Below are 22386 nucleotides of genomic sequence, written 5' to 3' on the forward strand. Positions count from 1 at the left end.
TTGCCGTTGCGCACAATGGAGATCCATTAATTCGTCCGTCGTTAACTCCTGGCCATGTTCCTCTAGTAGTTCTTGAATGTCCTTCTCATCCACCTCTAGTCCCAAGGACACAATCTCTTCGACAACTGGTGGCTTTTGCTCATGAGCTAGTTTTTCATCGTGTTCAATAACGCAACCAGCCCAAAGTTTTGTCCATGCAGAATTTAGGGTTCTTTTGGTGACCCCCCATCCCGGGCTATATTAATGATTTTGAGACAGTGCACGACCTTGAAGTGTTTTTTCCAAAACTCTCGAAGGGTAAGCTTTGTTCCCTCAGTCACCTCGAAGCATCGCTGAAATAGTTCTTTGGTGTAAAGCTTTTTGAAGTTGGAAATTGCATATTGATCCATCGGTTGGAGTAATGGACTGATGTTGGGAGGAAGGAACTTGATCTCAATGAACTGGAATTCCTCCAGTAAGTCATCCTTAAGGCTTGGAAGATGAGCAGGAACATTATCCATAACCGGCATGACTGAGTGGCAGATTCTTTTCCGAAAGATATTTTTTTTACTGACGGATAGGAGACCTCTGATCCACTCAAACAAGATACGAGTGGCCCAAGCCTTGCTGTTTGATCTCTGGCTCTTCTCCGTTTAACTCGATCTTTTGCACCTTGCATTTCGCTAAAGCTCGTGGATTCTCAGAATGGTACACAAGCAGAAGTTTCACTTTAAAATCCCCGCGTTTGCGTTAGCACAGAACAAGAAGGTGAGATGGTTTTTTCGTGGGCTTGTGGCCGGGTATTGCATTCTCTTCTGCTGTAATGTAGGTCCTCTTCGGTATCTTTATCCAGAAAAGCCCTGTCTCATCACAGTTGAAAACTCGCTGCGGCAGATAACACTCGGAAACCACGAGCTTCTTGAACGCTTAAGTGAACAGTTCAGCTGCCTTAGCGTCCGCACTAGCTGCATCTCCATACCTCAAAACACTATGAATGCCACTTCTCTTCTTAAAGTCTTTAAACCATCCCCTGCTCGCCGAAAGCCTTCTTTGTTTCCTGTTGACACACCTGGTAGTTTGCTCACGAGATCGGCGTACAAAGTCTTGCTCTCTCACAGATGATGTTCTCAGTCACAGTATCACCAGCTAGTCGCTTTTCATTTATCCTCACGAGAAATAACTTCTTCCAGCACATGTGGCCGTTACTTTGATACTCTCAAAACTCTTTTTGTTGTATTTAGCTTTCGTATTTCTTCTTTCCTCTTTAATACTGTGCAAATCGTGGATATACATTTCTTATAGGATCTTGCAATTTCGGCGATATCCATACCTTGCTCGTGATTTTCGATGATTTCCTTCTGAACTTCCAGAGTAATCATTTCCCTACGGCTTTTCTTTTCAACCTCCTTCGTCACGGAGCCCATCGTTGGAGCATGGGTACTTAAACAGCAGAGTCACTACACTTGGACGCAGAATAAAAAAATATTTAATCGCACATACGCATGATTACGATGCTATTTTTAGTTTCGTGTCGTAAACAGTCATGTTCGCACGTGTGTTAATTTTTCGAGTGAGGTACGCTGACGGGAGACAACTTACGGGAGAATATTACCCACAATTCTACAGTACGTGTGTGGTTGAAAGCGAAAAACCATCGGCCTCAATTGTGATAACCGGAAACTCAATAAACAAAGTGAAAAACTTTCTCGTAATGTGAATCATCACTCGTCAAGCGAGTCAAAACTTGTTCAAAATTTTTGATCGTTATGCGAATTGCTCGTAACCGAACCGCTCGTTAACCGAAGTTCCACTGTATTCAATTTTTTTTTCTTTTTCTTTCACGGTGCAGCTATCAACCTTTGCAATAAGAAACGTTGCCAAAATGGAGGAAAATGTACGCCAAAGAAAGGTTTCAATTACACGTGCACCTGTCCTGAAACACACAATGGCACAAACTGCGAAACAGATGGAGAATGATTTTGAAAATAAAAATACTTTCTAGTTAACAATTAACTTTCTATATAATACGTATTTTTCAAACATATTTCAATATAGTTATTTTCAAAATGAAATTGGAGTCATTGCAATTTGCGACATATTTCAAAATTTATTTCTTTTTTTTGTTTTTTGGATAGAAAAAATTATAAATTAGAAATGAAACTATGTATCTAATGAACTGAATTATCAAAATTAAATCTTTCGTTTCTTATTTATCTGATGAAAACCTATTTATTTTCACTTAACTCTCTTCGAAATGAACTGCGAATCACATGCAGTGACGTACAGTCTGCACTAAGAAATATGTATGCGCTCAATATATAATGTGTGGATATTACGATAGGAAATTACGATAGAATTGTTTAAGAGTATAAATTGAAACCTTTCTATAGAATATTTGAAGCTATAATATTGCGCTTTTTCGATATAGCAATCAATGTTTATAATAAAAAGCTATGCTTCAATGGTTGGACTTGTTTACGCAGAAAAAGTCTGACCTACAGCTGTCCTGAAACTCCCAACGGCACAAATTTTGAAACACGTGAGGTAAGAACGATCCACATTATATGGAACGTCAACATAACAACTCGTGCCTTTTCTGTGACGTATAAAAATTGATACGCCTCGGAACTACACTTGCATGCCGGCAACGACACCCTATTCATTATGATACAGAAGGCCAGAGCCTAAAAGCAAAATAAATAAGAGCGCTCGAATGAAAGAAGATATTCAAAATGTCGGAACTTTCTTTCAACAATTGGAATGAATATTAGACAAACTTTTTTAAGAGAAAACAGAAATTTTCTATATATTATGCCGAGGTGAACTCGAAAAGAAAAGTGACTCGTGGTCTCCACCGGGACTCTCTTGCAAACCGGGCAAGTATGCTAACATCTACGCCACTGGAGACACGACCATGCCTGCCTTATTTACCTTCGGATAGGTTTGATATAATGATCTTTTTATCTTTCTATTTGCAACTTTGATGCAAAATTTATTTTTCATTTCTTATGATACAGCAATAAACCCTTGCGATAAGACACCATGTCAGAATGGAGGAACTTGTGTGCCAGGAAAAGGCCTGAAATACAAATGCACCTGTCCTGAAACTCACAACGGCACGAACTGCGAAACAGGTGAGTTAATAAATCTAATCTCATTTCATTCTCTATGGAACGTCAACATAACATTTCATTTGATCTAAACAATTATTATTCCTCCTCCTTCTTAAATCGTCATAAGCCCACAACGACACCTTAGTCCTGGGCAGTAACTGCCATTTTGGAGAGGGGAAAGGGGACAAATATGGTTTTTCGGACTGTAAAATTCGATGATTTTCTTACGATGACTCTTTCGTTTCTTATAAAACAGCGATTAATCCTTGCGATAAGAGACCATGTCAGAATGGAGGAACTTGTGTGCCAGGAAAAGGCCTGAAGTACAAATGCACCTGTCCTGAATCTCACAACGGCACGAACTGCGAAACAGGTGAGTTAATAAATATAATCTCATTTCATTCTCTATGGAACGTCAACATAACATTTTACTTGATCTAAACAATTACAATTATTATTCCTCGGCCTTCTTAAATCGTCATAAGCCCACAACGACACCTTAGTCCTGGGCAGTAACTGCCATTTTGGAGAGGGGAAAGGGGACAAATATGGTTTTTCGGACTGTAAAATTCGATGATTTTCTTACGATGACTCTTTCGTTTCTTATAAAACAGCGATTAATCCTTGCGATAAGAGACCATGTCAGAATGGAGGAACTTGTGTGCCAGGAAAAGGCCTGAAGTACAAATGCACCTGTCCTGAAACTCACAACGGCACGAACTGCGAAACAGGTGAGTTAATAAATCTAATCTCATTTCATTCTCTATGGAACGTCAACATAACATTTTACTTGATCTAAACAATTACAATTATTATTCCTCGGCCTTCTTAAATCGTCATAAGCCCACAACGACACCTTAGTCCTGGGCAGTAACTGGCATTTTGGAGAGGGGAAAGGGGACAAATATGGTTTTTCGGACTGTAAAATTCGATGATTTTCTTACGATGACTCTTTCGTTTCTTATAAAACAGCGATTAATCCTTGCGATAAGAGACCATGTCAGAATGGAGGAACTTGTGTGCCAGGAAAAGGCTTGAAGTACAAATGCACCTGTCCTGAAACTCACAACGGCACGAACTGCGAAATAGGTGAGTTAATAAATATAATCTCATTTCATTCTCTATGGAACGTCAACATAACATTTTACTTGATCTAAACAATTACAATTATTATTCCTCGGCCTTCTTAAATCGTCATAAGCCCACAACGACACCTTAGTCCTGGGCAGTAACTGGCATTTTGGAGAGGGGAAAGGGGACAAATATGGTTTTTCGGACTGTAAAATTCGATGATTTTCTTACGATGACTCTTTCGTTTCTTATAAAACAGCGATTAATCCTTGCGATAAGAGACCATGTCAGAATGGAGGAACTTGTGTGCCAGGAAAAGGCTTGAAGTACAAATGCACCTGTCCTGAAACTCACAACGGCACGAACTGCGAAATAGGTGAGTTAATAAATATAATCTCATTTCATTCTCTATGGAACGTCAACATAACATTTTACTTGATCTAAACAATTACAATTATTATTCCTCGTCCTTGTTAAATCGTCATAAGCCCACAACGACACCTTAGTCCTGGGCAGTAACTGGCATTTTGGAGAGGGGAAAGGGGACAAATATGGTTTTTCGGACTGTAAAATTCGATGATTTTCTTACGATGACTCTTTCGTTTCTTATGACACAGAGATTAATCCTTGCGATAAGAGACCATGTCAGAATGGAGGAACTTGTGTGCCAGGAAAAGGCTTGAAGTACAAATGCACCTGTCCTGAAACTCACAACGGCACGAACTGCGAAACAGGTGAGTTAATAAATATAATCTCATTTCATTCTCTATGGAACGTCAACATAACATTTTACTTGATCTAAACAATTACAATTATTATTCCTCGGCCTTCTTAAATCGTCATAAGCCCACAACGACACCTTAGTCCTGGGCAGTAACTGCCATTTTGGAGAGGGGAAAGGGGACAAATATGGTTTTTCGGACTGTAAAATTCGATGATTTTCTTACGATGACTCTTTCGTTTCTTATGACACAGAGATTAATCCTTGCGATAAGAGACCATGTCAGAATGGAGGAACTTGTGTGCCAGGAAAAGGCCTGAAGTACAAATGCACCTGTCCTGAAACTCACAACGGCACGAACTGCGAAACAGGTGAGTTAATAAATCTAATCTCATTTCATTCTCTATGGAACGTCAACATAACATTTTACTTGATCTAAACAATTACAATTATTATTCCTCGGCCTTCTTAAATCGTCATAAGCCCACAACGACACCTTAGTCCTGGGCAGTAACTGGCATTTTGGAGAGGGGAAAGGGGACAAATATGGTTTTTCGGACTGTAAAATTCGATGATTTTCTTACGATGACTCTTTCGTTTCTTATAAAACAGCGATTAATCCTTGCGATAAGAGACCATGTCAGAATGGAGGAACTTGTGTGCCAGGAAAAGGCTTGAAGTACAAATGCACCTGTCCTGAAACTCACAACGGCACGAACTGCGAAATAGGTGAGTTAATAAATATAATCTCATTTCATTCTCTATGGAACGTCAACATAACATTTTACTTGATCTAAACAATTACAATTATTATTCCTCGGCCTTCTTAAATCGTCATAAGCCCACAACGACACCTTAGTCCTGGGCAGTAACTGGCATTTTGGAGAGGGGAAAGGGGACAAATATGGTTTTTCGGACTGTAAAATTCGATGATTTTCTTACGATGACTCTTTCGTTTCTTATAAAACAGCGATTAATCCTTGCGATAAGAGACCATGTCAGAATGGAGGAACTTGTGTGCCAGGAAAAGGCTTGAAGTACAAATGCACCTGTCCTGAAACTCACAACGGCACGAACTGCGAAATAGGTGAGTTAATAAATATAATCTCATTTCATTCTCTATGGAACGTCAACATAACATTTTACTTGATCTAAACAATTACAATTATTATTCCTCGTCCTTGTTAAATCGTCATAAGCCCACAACGACACCTTAGTCCTGGGCAGTAACTGGCATTTTGGAGAGGGGAAAGGGGACAAATATGGTTTTTCGGACTGTAAAATTCGATGATTTTCTTACGATGACTCTTTCGTTTCTTATGACACAGAGATTAATCCTTGCGATAAGAGACCATGTCAGAATGGAGGAACTTGTGTGCCAGGAAAAGGCTTGAAGTACAAATGCACCTGTCCTGAAACTCACAACGGCACGAACTGCGAAATAGGTGAGTTAATAAATATAATCTCATTTCATTCTCTATGGAACGTCAACATAACATTTTACTTGATCTAAACAATTACAATTATTATTCCTCGGCCTTGTTAAATCGTCATAAGCCCACAACGACACCTTAGTCCTGGGCAGTAACTGGCATTTTGGAGAGGGGAAAGGGGACAAATATGGTTTTTCGGACTGTAAAATTCGATGATTTTCTTACGATGACTCTTTCGTTTCTTATGACACAGCGATTAATCCTTGCGATAAGAGACCATGTCAGAATGGAGGAACTTGTGTGCCAGGAAAAGGCCTGAAGTACAAATGCAGCTGTCCTGAAACTCACAACGGCACGAACTGCGAAACAGGTGAGTTAATAAATCTAATCTCATTTCATTCTCTATGGAACGTCAACATAACATTTCAATTGCTCTAAACAATTACAATTATTATTCCTCGGCCTTCTTAAATCGTCATAAGCCCACAACGACACCTTAGTCCTGGGCAGTAACTGGCATTTTGCATAGGGGAAAGGGGACAAATATGGTTTTTCGGACTGTAAAATTCGATGATTTTCTTACGATGACTCTTTCGTTTCTTATGACACAGCGATTAATCCTTGCGATAAGAGACCATGTCAGAATGGAGGAACTTGTTTGCAAGGGAAGGGCCTGAAGTACAAATGCACCTGTCCTGAAACTCACAACGGCACGAACTGCGAAAGAGGTGAATGAAAGAAAACTTCTACCGTGGTCAGATTCATATGGTTCGCCCAAAAATCTATAACCACTTTTTTCAAAAAAAATTTGAATAAATGGTCTTCTCGAAATTTACGATCTGTTTTTTTTCACACACATGAAAAAAAAAAAAAAACTAAATTGTTTCCCAATAAATATTAGTCATACTTTGTGGCCGTTCAAGTATTACGTCAGCACGTTTTTAGCAATTTTTGATTCCTCCTTACCCATTCAGCAAAAGTTCGTCGTCATCTCTGCTCATTACATCCTAACGAATATTGGAAGCAGAGATGCACGTGAGCATTGGGGAGAGGGGATTCACGGGCATCCTGTACTTCCCCAAGACGATCAAAAGTTTTTTTGTTTTGAAGCAAAATTTTTTTTTTAATTTTAAATTTCTCTCGGATGAAAATGCCTTTATGTGTTATTATAATCAATATAGTTTCAATGGTATTTGAAGGCTAACAACTCGACTCGTTTAAAAGAAACTCATTGCGACCCACCCTGTGATCCATGTATGCTAAACCAAATGTGGCATCGTGTGCCGAATGTGGCTATCGGTGTTATCTTTACTTTTTACTTTTAAACCGTACACGACCCAGGCTCTGTCGAAATTCGTCAATTTCAACCGTCGTCCCGGTTAAGGGGCTGGGTGGTGTCGGGGAACTTTATTTTCCATGTACATAAAACACATACACTAACAAAAAGTTTTAAAAAAATGCTTACAAATGAAAGAAAAAAATAAGAACTGATAAAACAGAGAATCTAAGATTAATTAAATATATACAATCATGACATGACAGATAAATAAAAGAAGGGGGGAGAAGACAACTGTACAGTGAACGTTCACCGCGGACCTTCAGCGCAGGACTTGCTCGGGGTCCAGCTTGATCAGGGGACAAGTCAGACCTAGTCTGACGAATCTGAGTCTTCGACGTATCGCTGATGGCTCCCTGCCAGCCTGGCCGAGCGTCTTGGCTCCACAGCGATGGTGGTGAACTTCTCATCCAAGTCCGGTCCGATCATCTTAGCCTTGTCCGGGTTTTCTTGTAGAAATCTAACAAGCCTGATCAGTTCTTTTGTCGGCTCCGGTCTTTTTAGGGCATTGACCATCCATGTTGCTTCCATGGCTTCCGAAGGAGCTCTTAGATGGAACTCTTTGGTGTGTCGACAAGATGTAGCGTAGTGGAGATTTGTGCCAAGTTCACCACAGCTGCAGCGATGATTGGAGATGAACTTGAACCTTCGGAGGTTAACAGAGAATGGGCCGTGTCCAGTAACGAACATAATCAGTTCTCTGCACCATTTGCTGTTCCACGTTTTCCCGCGACGCAGGCTCTTATGCGTGGACCTTCCCGAAGCCTCCGGATCATCCCAGGCTATTTGCCAGTCAAGCATCATGCCACCCCATAGCCTGGCTTTGGCAGCGGATGCCGGCAAGCGGATTTCATTTGTGAAGCTGCCATTCTTTGTTGCCTCCTTTGCGCAGCGGTCGGCCTCCTCATTGCCCCACAAACCCGCATGCGCATTTATCCATGATATTTTGATGTTCAGGTGTCCGTGGAGCAATGTTCTTTTTTTCCGGGCATTATGGTGGTGTGTCTGTGCATTCTGGATGGCCATGATTACGGAGAGACTGTCCGTTCTTATGTGAGCATGTTCTTTTCGTCTTGCTGCTTCCTTAGCCGCTGCTGGGATGACATGTAGTTCCGCTGTGGTGGTCGAGTGGTCATAGTGACGGACTCGCATCGCGGGGATCCGGGTTCGAGCCCCACCGTCGCCACAGTGGTGGTCGGCTAAAGTTGGTTTTCTGTGGTTCCCAACTTCGAGGCGCAAATGCGAGCCGATCTCCCCATCAAAAAGTCTTGCCACAGAGAGCAACAGTCCTACAAACAGTACAAATATTCAGTCACTACACATCACTCACTTCACTTCTGAGATATAGATGGCAGCACTGAAAAATCATACACAACACTAGATACGCACTCAGACTGTTAGGTACACCCACACTTACACTTCCGGCACAACTCACTAGGTAGTAAATTGCCAATGGCGATAGACCTGAGTTGTGCTCGGTTTGAAAAAAAAAGTTCTGCTTGGAGCCGCTGTGGTGGTCGAGTGGTCATAGTGACGGACTCGCATCGCGGGGACCCGAAACCGACCACGGGCCACCCAGAGGGTTTGGGCCATGGTGGAAGAGCGATGCAATATCCGGAGCACTAAGCACCTAAAGACCACCAGCGGATAAGAAGACAAAAAGTTGAGGTTACATGGGCAGGTGCATACGCAGGTCACCAGCAGTCCACGAAGGGGGCCCACAAATAACTATAGACACACATATATAAGATACATAAACATATATATACAAGCATATAAACACTCATATATATATATATATATATATACAAGACAGGCGACATTGTCCATTGACAGCAACGGGAATCAAGGAACTTCATTGTCTATCAGACGTGCACAAAGACACCGTGAGACAATCCCAAAATATCGCATTTCATGCCAGAGGATCATAGTCTGAGTCTGATGAAGAGTTGTTATCAGCTTGTGAGGGAGCTGAAACATTCGTACTTTGGCACTGTTTCGTGTTGTGACTGTTATTTTGTCTTCGTTTGAAATGACATCTAATAAGGCGCTTAATTCTTTCGATTCTGGAGTGTTTTCTCAGTAACTGTTTCTTCCAAGTGGTGTAATTCTGTGGCGTAGTAGAGCCAAAATGAAAGTCCTTGGGATACTCGCACGCCGTAGCATAGTGAAAGACGGTTCCCTCCCCTCCACATTTACACATGCTTGAAAACCTACTCTTACGAAAACGATGAAGATAGGAGGGGAAGGGGCCATGCTCTGAAAAAAATAAAATAGTCTCTTTAGACCAGCCCGGTGACCCGGGTTCGAGCCCCACCGTCGCCACAGTGGTGGTCGGCTAAAGTTGGTTTTCTGTGGTTCCCAATTTCGAGGCGCAAATGCGAGCCGATCTCCCCGTTAAAAAGTCTCGCCACAGAGAGCAACAGACCTACAAACAGTACAAATATTCAGTCACGACACATCACTCACTTCACTTCTGAGATATAGATAAGTTCTGCTTGGAATACTGAGTTTCGACTTCCATATGTCCACAACCTCTTCGTTCTGGGTTCTTACGTAGGTCGCCCCTGTTTCTTCAAGCTTCGAGCCCTCCGAGTAGTAGATAGCGTGCTCTGTGATATTCTCTGGCTGAGTGGGCTGTATTTGCTGAGGCCGTAGATAATTGGAGGGGGTGTGTTGTTCAGCCTATGACCTTTTCTTCGAAACTCCCTGGTTCGAGAGTTTCATCTCCGACTATTAAGGATTTTCGGAGTTGTAGGAGCCTGATTTTTCTCGCTTCATATTCTAATTTCAAGCAGAGTGGGGGTATGCCCAGAATGACTTGTAGAGCATTCGTCGGAGTGGTGATGTAGGTACCAGTGATATGGAGGAGGTGCCTCCTTTGAATCGAGTCAAGTTTGTCCTTTAGGGTCACTTTATATCGGGCATACCAAGCTAATGCTCCGTATGCTATGATTCGTTCTGCCACCGTTAAGTATAATTTTCTCCGAGAGCCTCTAGCAGGTTACCTCTGTAAGGTGATGAGTAACTACTGATCAGGTGTATTTCTTATTTCTCAAGCTGTACCTGAACTGCTACGGAGCAAGTCCAAGCTTTTGGCAGGCCTTTTAGAGCGAATCCATCATCTGTTTTACATGTCCAGGGTTCCTGAATGAGGAGTATATCCACGTCTTGCTCTTTTGCCGTGACCTCTAGTCAATTAGTCGCAACCCCACCCCTATCTAGGTTGATTTGGATTACGTGGAGGCCTTTCTTTTCCGGTATCAATCCATCCAATGGGGGCATGGCCACGCCATGATGCATGTTTGGTGTCTCTTGACAATATGAAGTAGCAGCTCAAATCACCTTTTCACGAGGTCCTTTCTACGCTAGATTTTTTTTTTCAGCTGTTCTGTTCTAACCGGTGAGTCTTCAGCTGAGCAGGGCTAGACTTCGGTTTCTCTTACCGGCCGATACCTGACCGTTCTACCTCGATGTTGGGGGCGGTCTTCAAGCTTCTTGCCTTGTCGGCCTCGAGGGCCCGGTTCATGTAGGAGACCGTGCGTATCTCCGCTGTGGTCCCGCGGCCCCTTCCATCTCCTGTCTGTCCCCCTCTTCTGCTGTGATTGTTCTCTCCGGGCGCCATTTCCAGCCGGTCCAGGAGCCTGGAAACCCTTGTGGTGCTCTGGGCCACCTATTATGGGCGTTGGATCTACGAGATGTCAACTTGGTATTGCCAGTAGTTTCATATCGTCTGGGCTTCATCCCGTGCTCCCATGTAGTGTCCGGCATTCCATTGTATCCTGAAGTTGGATTTGTTGCCATGACATAAACAGGACACTTGAAGTCCGCGGCACTGTGTTAAGTTTAGAAATGGCTCTCGAAGTACTGGTTGTACCGTACACAGTTTATGCACGTTCTGTTTACCGATTCGCGTTCCGTCGTTGGGTGGAGATTTGCGCATTTGGCGCACACTCTGTCCCGGCTCTGGAATCCCCTGGCGTGGTGCCCCATGCGCTGGCAGCAAAAGCACCTAGGGGAAGGTATGAATGTCTTTACTTGGAATTTTTCCAGTTCCGTGTGTAGTTGCCCTTTAGTTAATGTTAGTTTATTCGTCTTGTTCATCGTCACCTCTACGATCAAATGAACGTGGGAGGATCTGCTCGATCTTAGATGTGACTTTGGATTCTCCTCGGTGTTTTGTAGGTTTAAGGCCCTTGCGACCTGTCCCTTCATATTGTCCTTCGATATGTGGCCAGGCACCTCTTTAACCATTATATTCTGCCGTTGAATTCGTGGGGGGCGTACCACCATCAAGTCGCTAAGTTCTTTTATGTTGGTCACCTTTCCCATAAATACCATTGTATCCTGTTCGTCCTCTAGGTAAATAGCGAAACCCTCCTGGATCGGTCGGAGATTCAGTATACTTCCCTCAAGTCGGAACTTGTTGAAATTGCGCGTTGTGGCATTTGGAATTTGGTCTTTGTCCTCTGCAAAGCGGGAATACACTAGGGCCGTGAATACCTTGGTCCCCTTCATCGCTTCCGCATAGGAGCCCGTCTGTCTATTATCAGTTTTGCGAGGAGCTGCCATCTCTTTGAGTCTGTCGTTTATGGAGGTGGATTGTCCGTCCTTGATCCAGTAGCTGGCTGGTTCACAGTACTTCCACCCGACCTTTGGGCGAGTGCCATGGTTCGTCCTCGTTTGGGGGGGGGGGGGTTCTTTGTTGTTTTGGTGGGGTTGATGTGTTGTCACTTCACTTTCTTCGTCTACTTCCCCTTCTTCTAACTCTAGGGAGCGTGGAGATTGTTGTTCATCGGCTACTGTATTGTGGATTGTACCCGATGAGCTTTCCACCTCTTGGTTGATATTCGTGTCACCTCTGCTGTTACAGCCCTAGTCCGAGTTGGGTGCTGGTTGAGTAGTGGTTGTTCCCCATCTCGTGATCTTGGGTCGAGTGCCTGTTTGTTTTCCGCTCATTTCGTCTGCCTTTCTTTCCATCGTTGCCAAGGTTGTAGCAACCCTCGAATCGTTTTGGGAATCTTGTGGCGTAGATGTTTTTTCGGCAGTTTGAGTAGCATGTGGCTTTTTAATAGGTTGCGTCCACCTATCAGATGCACCCTTGGGTGGCTCAGGCTCTGTTTGGGTACCCCTTGACTCATTCGTAGGCGCTACCTCTGCAGTCGAATTCAAGGGCTGTTCTTGTACAGTCTACGTCCCCTCATCGGTTCTGCTCATGGGTGGCTCTGCGTCTGTTTGAGTACCCAGATCCTCGTATGACGTTTGGTTCACTTCCGATTGCGTAACCTGAACCACCCGCGTTCCATCCTGGTGTGTTTCGCCACTTATCTGTATGTGCCTTCGCTGTGAGTCATTTATTTGTTCTCGGGTATGCGTCGTGCTGGCTTGGTCATTCGTTTGCGTTTGTTCCGCGAAGCCTGTAGTGGCTTTGTTGGCCCTGTGGGTCAATGATGCCAATATGGCCCTGGCTCTGTTTCTCTGTATAAGTGGGAGCATGAACTTTTTGATTGCCGCCCTTCGGGTCTTTAGCTAGTATGATCTCCCGAAGCTGCTCTAGTAGCTCGTCATTAGAGGTGGTGTTTGTGATGTGGTATGTACCCGGAGAGCTATTTGATGTAGTGTCCATCTCTTCCTCGCTGCGAACCGTGTATGAGTCGTTTGTCTGTTGGATGGGTGTCTCTTCTGTCCCTTTGGTGTCTTCGTATTCTGGGGTGTCTCCGTCGCTCCCCGAGAATAGCAGGAACAGTCTCTTGGTTTTGTCCCGTTCCAGCGTAGGTGTCTCGGTGATGTTCTTGCTGTCCGGAGATGGGTTGCTATCTGTCGTAGGGGATGTCGGAATTTCTGGGGAGTTGGTGAAAGGGTACTCAGAGTCTGGGGTGTCATCCGGGGTGTGGGAGGCAGTGCACGTCCGCTGGCTTACCCTTATTGCTTTTGCAGGGGTTCGGTGTTATCTGATGTGGCCCAACAGCTCAAACCTAATTTTGTAAAAATGTACTGAACGGCACACTTACAGTTCAAGTAGGTCCGTAACACATTCACAGATCCCTTAAGCGACATGTAGATCAGGTTTAGAACTCTTAAGCTGCCCGTAGTGCTGTTCAACACCACTCAAGTCACCCATTGCATATTCCCAGAGTACTTGAGTGATCCGCGGCAGAATTACGAATCAGTTGAGTGACTCGCGGCAGCTGCATTTAAGCGGCCCGGACGCATTTCCGGATCACTTGAAGGATCCGCGGAACATTTAGAGATCACTGAAGTGTCTCTTTAGAGGCCTTATAGGTGCCCACAAACTGTAGAAAAGTTATCCTTGTTTTTGTCACACACCGAGTAAGATTCCATTAAGAATATATCATATTTTTATCAAGGACTAGTTATAATTCCCAGCGCTCTGCCCGGGTTTTCTTCAATGAGGCTTTTTGGATCACGTGATATTTCCCTCTTTCTTTGACACAAACCGTGTCTAAGTTAACCAATATGACGACTTCCTGCGCTACGCATGAATGTAACAAATCTAGATAAAAAAAACATGGAAATGAATAGTCTCTCCCCGCACCCCTTTTTAAGGTTCCTAGTTATCTTGATTCCCCGTTTCCCCAGAATTTCAAGTTATCCATCTGCTTGTTTCTGCTTTAAAAATGCTTAATTAAAGCTGTGTAATTTTTTCGATGTACTTTACAGGTTCACAATTAATTTTAATTATTGTTGTGGTGGAAAACCCCACTAAATTTCCGCATTTCTACATTGAAATCGGCAATTTTAACACCAATTTCTATCATCCTTTGCTCAAAGCGATGCTGATGATGATTATGGCGTCTATTCAAAAAGCCTCATTACTGGGCAGATCGAGAAAGTGACAAACCATTATAAAATAAAAAACTATTTCATATATAATACTGGCAGCATTAAAGAAGTGACAAATCATTGAAAATGGCATATGCACGTCCTAAACGTATTGGTAGGGAACCAAAGTTAACAAAGTACACGAAAGTGATTGTTGAGGCCGAGAAACCATTGTTGCCCGACAATTTTTTACCCATTTTGGGCATTTGCCCAGCTCTGGCGAACTGTTAAAGTAGCCTATCGCGTTCCGTTCAAATCGGATCCCATTTAGTATATGTGCAAAATTTGGCGACGATCGATCCAAAATTGTAGATTTGTATAAAGAACGCACGCGCACAGACAGAAAATCAATTTTATATATATAGATGGGTGATGATGTAAGCATCATTCGAACCCCTTCCCCGCCCACTTAACATCAAAAGTCAACAAATCCAAAACCCCTCTCCGCCCCTATCAATGCTGACGTAATACTTGAATGACCCCCCCCCCCTACATATTCTTCTAACAAAGTCGCAGCCTGGGATTCCACCTCTTCGAGGAAAGCCAACATTGTCGATTTAAGTTCCTGGAATATTCCAAGAAGGGCCACGGGTGGAGATAAAGAAGGGGAGCCATGGAAGGGGGCCAAGGGTGCCACAAAGAGATTGAAAAAAAACAAAAAATTCAGATCTGAAGAAACAAATTGAAAGTTGCTTAGAATCCAGCAGACCTATACGTAAAACCAGGACAATACTGATACAGTCGAATCCCGTTTTAACGAATACCGTTATAGCGAAAATCTCATTTTAACGAACATTTTTCTAATCCCCAAATAACAATGCTATGTAATTTCGAATTCCTTTATAACAAAATTTCGTTTTAACGAAGTGATTCCTCCGGTCTTATGGCGTTCGTTATAATGGGATTCGACTGTACATGGGTCATATATAGAGGGAACTACATTATGAGATCTGGTACTATGCGTTTCCAGAGTTAATATAATATGTTCATTAATAACAAGCTTGTTACAAGCTGTGAGTAGCAGCCCTGTTTGCTATTACTCACAGCTTGTAACACCTATCCAATTTCACTTTGCTCGGGGGGGAGGGGAAGACATAATGTTGAGACGACCCTGCATAGATTCCCCACCAGTCCACTGAACTATAAATATAAGGTGTAAAGGTTCCCATGGGCGTGATAAAGAAGCACTGATCTAGAGAAAGCATTGCTAATGAGCAAATAGGATACATTGTCACATATTTAGGCAAAATCAATATGATTCATAAACGATAATTTCAGTTCATATTTGTTTGTAATAACAGTGCTATGTAATAATAAACCATGTTTCTCGATGAAAGATATAGAACTTCCGGGCTTTTGGGCCCTCTATAAATATAATTGGAACAACAGGAAGTGAATTACTCAGAGCCAGAAGTTGTATATGTTTCATCAAAAGCTTGCCATGAAAGCAAAAGGCAATATTTTAATCATATTTTGCTTTTATATCATGTGATTCCTACCTGTTTATTCATTAAATTTAGAAGTGAATCCGTGCGATAAAAAGCCCTGTAAGAACGGAGGTACATGCAACAAGAAAAAATTATTAGAATACGAATGTATGTGTTTGAAGGACTTTGCTGGAAAGAACTGTGAAAAAGGTATCTATAATGTTTCTCGAATTATCTTATACTTACACTGCGTGCCAAAAACTAGTCAATTAACGCATTGATTGTATTGGCATAAGCACAAATCGAACACGCGTTCCTCCATTCATTAGCTTAAGGTATACGACTACCTTTCTTGCCACTTTTCTATAAAATGGTACTGGAGTGAATAGAAAGTGTCCCAAAATGGGGGGGGGGGGGAGAATAATAGTAAATTCTGGACTACCTATGCCCACCTGCTTATATCTCTTCGTTGAGCACGCACATTACCGCATGTACCGATTCGTTGGGGGTTCGTTGGGGGGTTCCGCGGGGGGGGGGGTGCATGTGTGGTGTAGCAGTAGTAGGTAGGGCCTCCAAAAAATGGCTCGGGGATCCATGATGTTCTTAAGTCGGCCGCCTCGTTGGGCAATTTGCCTGTTGTGGCGTTGTATTTGTATTTGAGACAGCGGCGGACCATGTGCTGATTAGTAGGAGGAGGACTACATATGCCATTTTCTTTGAAATGGTTTTTCTTTTTTCATGATATCCTATGTGATTTTTCTATGCTCAGTCATTTTTATGTCAAATTTTGAGCAAAATTTATGTAGTATCCCAAACTTGACTGCAAAAAAATTTTAAAGATGGAATGTATTGTTATTTTCGTAGTACATTCATCTAGTGATGGTGCAAGTTATGAACCAGAATTTAAAGGACAGTATTGTATGCTTATAAGTTACACTTAAATCTGTTAATGTACATGGGAATTATACAAATATATGCAAGAGACCTCAGATTTTGGTTCATAACCTCAACAGTATATTGTAAACTATCATAATAAAATTTCGTAATGATACAATGAATAGATTTTCAGAAATCATGTTTGAAATTCAAGTAAAATGTCAAAAATAGCATTCTTCGTGAAACTTAAAGCTTTTCTTCGTGGTTCACTTATGCGTAAAAATGCAACACTGAAGTGGACGTAACTTCGATTCTAATCGTCATATAAACCAACAACAAGGCCTGTTTTCTAATCATAGCAAACAGAGCTTTCATAAAAATAAAAATCTATATTTTCTTCCAAAGCGACCATCTCAGCGTAGTCGGATACCTGAATGAGATCATGTAATATATCACACACACAACAGCCATTTTCGATAACATTTGCACCCATTGGCGTACGCACGAAAGGGCCCCCCCCCCCACAAGCCGAGATTATAGTGTTACTTTGAAGGGAAAAACGTAATTCCCCCCCCCTCCTTGGGAAAATTCTGCGTACACCTATGCTTGCATTCATGTTTCACCATGGTGCTTGGTCAATCAAGACCGAATCAGTGATGGTAACCTCGTCAAGCAAAATTTCCCTAAATTTGACAAAATTTTTCCCACACATTCCGAAAATTATGCCGCCATCTATCGGTGGAAGTATGTAATAAAGTATTTTACAATAAAAAAGTATTGTTTTGCATTTATATTTTTCTTTCAATAAAAATTATTTTGTTTGATGAAGTCGCAAAATTTCCCACAAACGCCAAGACATTTCCCATATGGACCATTTTTGGCCAATATTTCCCACGAGCTACCATCAATGGACCGAATTCAAATGAAAATATTCACAGGCTCAACGTTGGAAATCAGAGCTTTTACTGCCATCTATTAACTTGTTGAGAAAACTCAAGTGTTATTACTCATCTATTGATCACTAGATGGCAGCACAAGCGTTGCAACTAAATCGCAAATCACGGAAGGAAACCAACAGAAATTTACGAGGAAAATACATGGAGCTTATCATCGAGAAGAAATATAAACTATATTTCTCCTCTAAGGAGCTTATACTGTTTATATTACTGGAGGGAGCATGACGTCAGCGGTCTCCGCCTTGGCAGTGCTGAGAAAGGTGTCCCCCAACATCTTTCGTCGGAAGACCACGTGATTCGCTGCAAACAAACACGATCTCCCATAGAGATCAATGTTAAAATTGCCGATTTTAACATAGAATTGCGGAAATTTTGTAAGGTTTTCCGCCACATCAATAATTTTAAAAATTGAATTGGATTCTCGATTTGTGAAATACTGAGTTCGCTTATAGATACGAAGCCCAGAAAATTAAATATAAAATAATTAGCCAGACCCACTTTTTTGAGTTGGACATTCATGCAATAACATTGATTTCAAATTTTTATTTATATCTTCTCAAGCGGGAAAATGAGAATTAATGTCTCCGTGTTTTCTTATATTATCCAATTGCATCAATCCATGTAGTTTGGGATGTTTTGAAATTAATTATGGGCCCATATAAATTAAATTCCGCGGCTTTAATCAAGCATTTTTTGAAGCAATCTGTTTCATATCTGTTTCTTTCATTTAGATTTGTTCCTTTCATGAGTCGCATGTGGCATTCCTTTCATGAGTGTAATTAAAGATAATTCCAGAATTAATGAAAGTCATAATTCCAAAATTAATGAAAGTGATAATTTCAGCTCCAAATAAATGAAAGTGATAATTCCAGCATTAATGAAAGATAATTCCAGCATTAATGAAAGATAATTCGGAATTAATGAAAGATAATTCGGAATTAATGAAAGATAATTCGGAATTAATGAAAGATAATTCGGAATTAATGAAAGATGATTCCAGAATAAATGAAAGAAAAATTCGTTTTAATGAAACAGATAATTTCAGTTCCAAAATAAATTAAAGCGATAATTTCAGCATTACTAATGAAAGAAATAATTCCAGCATTAAGAAAAAGGGATAATTCCAAAATTAATGAAAGAAAAATTATAGAATTAATGGAAGAGATAATTCCAAAATCGATGAAAGAAGTAATTTCAGCATTAATGAAGTGATAATTCCGAAGTTAATGAAAGCGGTAATTCCAGAATTAAAGTAAAAGATAGTTCCAAAATGAATGAAAGAAAAATTCTAGAATAAATGAAAGAAATAATTCCAACATTAATCAAAAAGTGATACTTCCAAAATTAATGAGATATAATTCCAAAATTAATGAAAGATATAATGCCAGAATTATTGAGATATAATTTCAGAATCAATGAAAGAAATAATCCCAGCATTAGTAAAAGAAATAATATCAGCGTTAATGAAAAGTAATTTAAGCAATAATGAAAGAAAAAGATCCAGAATTGATTAAAGCAATTACTCCAGAAGTAATGAAAGAAATAATAATTAATAAAAAGGAATAATTCCAAAATTAATTTCAAAACATCCTAAACTATATGGATTGATGCAATTGCATAATATAAGACAATACGGAGACAATTTTCATTTTCGTGCTTGAGAAGATATAAATAAAAAGCTGAAATTAATGTTATTGCATGGATATCAACCTCAAAAGTGGGTCTGGCTAATTAATTTATATTTAATTTTCTAGGCATCGTATCTATAAGCGAACTCAATATTTCGAAAATCGAGAATTCAATTCAGTTTTTAAAATTATTGATGCGACGGAAAATCTTACTACATTTCCGCAATTCTATGTTAAAATCGGCAATTTTAACATTGATCTCTATGGGAGATCGTGTTTGTTTTCACCGGATCACGTGGTATCCTTGCATTAGATGTAGACGACGTCGCGGCGGCTGGATGCTCCCTCCAGTAATACCGCGATTTTTTTTTTGTTGCTTGCCTTTAGGGGTCATTTACGTATTACGTCAGCATCGGGGGGGGGGGGTCGGATTTGCTGACTTCTGATAACAAGGAGCAATGGCGTAGTAAAGGGGGGGAGGTGGTGTTGTTTTAACCCCCTCCCTCAAGCCGAGATTATAGTGTTATTTTGCAGGGAAAAATTTGAACCCCCCCCCCCCACCGAGGAAATTCTGCGTACGCCTATGACAAGGAGTGAGGGGAGGTCTGAAGATTGCTTACGTCATTAACCATCCCTTTTTGAAGATATGAAATATTCTAAGCTGCTAACAAGGGGGGTCAGGGGTCAGTGTTTTGCTGACTTTTGCTGACGGGGGGGGGGTCAAAAATGGCTGAAAATCTGCTGAAGTCATACTTTAATGGCCCCTTATTGTCAGGGTTTACCTTATTTGATTACATCACGCAAAGGATCATACGGCGCCTCGTAGGAGGACGCCAAATGAGTTTATAAGTGACAAAACCCATGGGCGGAGATACGGGGGGGGGGGGGCAGCGCCAAAGGTCAAATTGACTGACCTAATGTATATATGCATATATGAATTGAAATCATCATCATCGCCCCCCCCCCCCCCCAGAAATAATGACCGTGCCCTCCAGACTTCCAAGTCTATCTCCGCCTATAGACAAAACTGCAGAAAATTTTCAAAACACTGCAGACAAAATTTCAGTTTTGTCTTCCTGTAAAAAAAGAGTCGAAATCAAGCGATTCATATTATTATTCTAGAAAATTTTGATCATTTTTCTTTTAAAGTTCATTCAAATATTTTATGTTCGTAACATTAAACTCGTTGATAACGTCGATATGTAATTTTCTCTTGTGTGTGTCTTTCCATATATAGAAGTTGATCCATGTCCAAGCAATCCATGTAAAAATGGTGGAACCTGTACAAAAGTCAAGGGCATCGGTAACTACAGCTGCATCTGCCCTGAAACACACAAAGGGCGAAACTGCGAAATCGGTAAGAAATTAAGAGGAATTTCTAATTTTTCCTCTCGATGGTCAATCAAAAATTGAGAAAATCTGTTATATTATAATTGATGATGGATATGTCCTTGAATCCCCAATGTAGATTAGTATATAGCGAACAAGCTCAACCCACGGCCCGAGGGGTGAGTGCGGCCCTCTGAGTAATCAAATTTGGCGCACCCCCCCCCCCCCGACCTGACACTTACTTTCGAAAAAATGAAATAAATCATTATTTATACAGGTAATTTTTTGGTTATATATAGCCTAGTGGTTATCCCATACTACAGCGTAAAAATTTATGAGAAATAGAAAATCATGAAATATTTTATTCGTTGTGAATCCCGACAAATCACCAAACTACTTAAGTTTGGCCAACGTAAGAATACCAAATCACTGAAGTGGCCCGCGGAACGTATCCGAATTTTCAAGTGACCTACGGTGCACTTCTGTTTCACACGGAACGCTTCCTGGTAGCGCAAATTCGATGCGGCACATTTCCATATCAGTTAAGTGGTCCACGCTGCATTTCTAGATCTCTTGAATGACACATTTTCAGATCACGTGAGTGGCTCACGACACATTTCTAAATCAGTCAAGTGGCCCACGGCGCATTTCGAGATCAGTTAAGTGATCCGCGGCACATTTTATTTCAGTAAATTGGGCCGAGGCACATTTCTGGTTCAGCAAAGTTGGCCCGCAGACCATTTCCAGATTTTTCAATGACTCATGGCACATTTGCAGATTACTTTAACGACCCGCGACACATTTCCAAATCACTTGAGCGACACATTTCGAAATCAGTTAAGTGGATCACTAACCATTTTCAGATTTTTCAGTGAGCCAATGGCAATTTTCAGATTTTTCAGTGACCCACGTGGCATTTCTAGATTTTTTTATTAATCCAATGTGCATTTTTAGATCACTTGAGCCACCCGCGGCACATTTCCTGTTGACTTGAGGGGCTCGTGTCGCATTTCCACACCAATAGAATTGGTCGTAGTTTCTTTCCGAGCCAATTAAGTTGCCAGCGTCACTTTTACAAACAAATGAAGTAGCCTGTAGCACGTTTCCAGATCACTTGGGCCACACATTTTGAAATCAGTTAAGTAAGCCGCGGCACACTTCCAATTCAGTTAATTGGCCCACGAAATATTTCCAGATTTTTCAGTGGACTGCAGCACATTTACAGGTCACTTGAATGACCCGCGGCACATTTGAGCGACACACCTCGAAATCATTTAAGCGGCATGCGAACCATTTACAGATTTTCCATTGACACGCGGACCATTTCCAGATTTTTCAGTGACCCGCGGACTGAGTAACCGCGACACATTTTCAGATCTCTTCAGTGGCTCATGATTCATTTCCAAACGAATGAAAAGTGCCTTGAGACACATTTCTAGACCAATGATGTGGCCCACACTCTCTAGAAGTTTGCGCATGTATTTGATGTCTAAAATATATTTTTTTCGGCAGTGACTGACGCTGTGACTTGACAGTGCTTTCAGTAAACTTTAAAATATTGCTAAATACACACCCCCATCCTATCATCCATTGTGCTGTAAACACCATATATCATCATAAAACTTTCGAATTCCTATTTTTTTCCGTTTTCACTAAAATTGTCGATGCTGTTCA

General features: G+C 41.3%; 1 protein-coding gene and 1 long non-coding RNA gene across 2 annotated transcripts in view; both read left to right on the forward strand.

The window, feature by feature from the left end:
* LOC149081509 (uncharacterized) overlaps window positions 1-22386 on the forward strand; it is a 119235-nt gene that overhangs the window by 35988 nt on the left and 60861 nt on the right. Inside the window, exons 17-25 of the mRNA XM_089238347.1 lie at window positions 2997-3113; window positions 3349-3465; window positions 3707-3823; window positions 5497-5613; window positions 5855-5971; window positions 6213-6329; window positions 6571-6687; window positions 16017-16133; window positions 20621-20740. Of these exons, the coding sequence (XP_089094473.1) occupies window positions 2997-3113; window positions 3349-3465; window positions 3707-3823; window positions 5497-5613; window positions 5855-5971; window positions 6213-6329; window positions 6571-6687; window positions 16017-16133; window positions 20621-20740 (1056 nt within the window). The remainder of the gene's footprint in view (window positions 1-2996; window positions 3114-3348; window positions 3466-3706; window positions 3824-5496; window positions 5614-5854; window positions 5972-6212; window positions 6330-6570; window positions 6688-16016; window positions 16134-20620; window positions 20741-22386) is intronic.
* Window positions 4065-5255, forward strand: LOC149081510 (uncharacterized). The gene is made up of 4 exons (XR_016193464.1): window positions 4065-4181; window positions 4423-4539; window positions 4781-4897; window positions 5139-5255. It is a non-coding gene; the product is annotated as an uncharacterized LOC149081510 (long non-coding RNA).

Source organism: Pholcus phalangioides, unplaced genomic scaffold (genome assembly GCF_987345545.1).
Source record: "Pholcus phalangioides strain wild (caught in Gottingen) unplaced genomic scaffold, Ppha-v1.0 ptg000010l_1, whole genome shotgun sequence".
NCBI lineage: Eukaryota > Metazoa > Arthropoda > Arachnida > Araneae > Pholcidae > Pholcus > Pholcus phalangioides.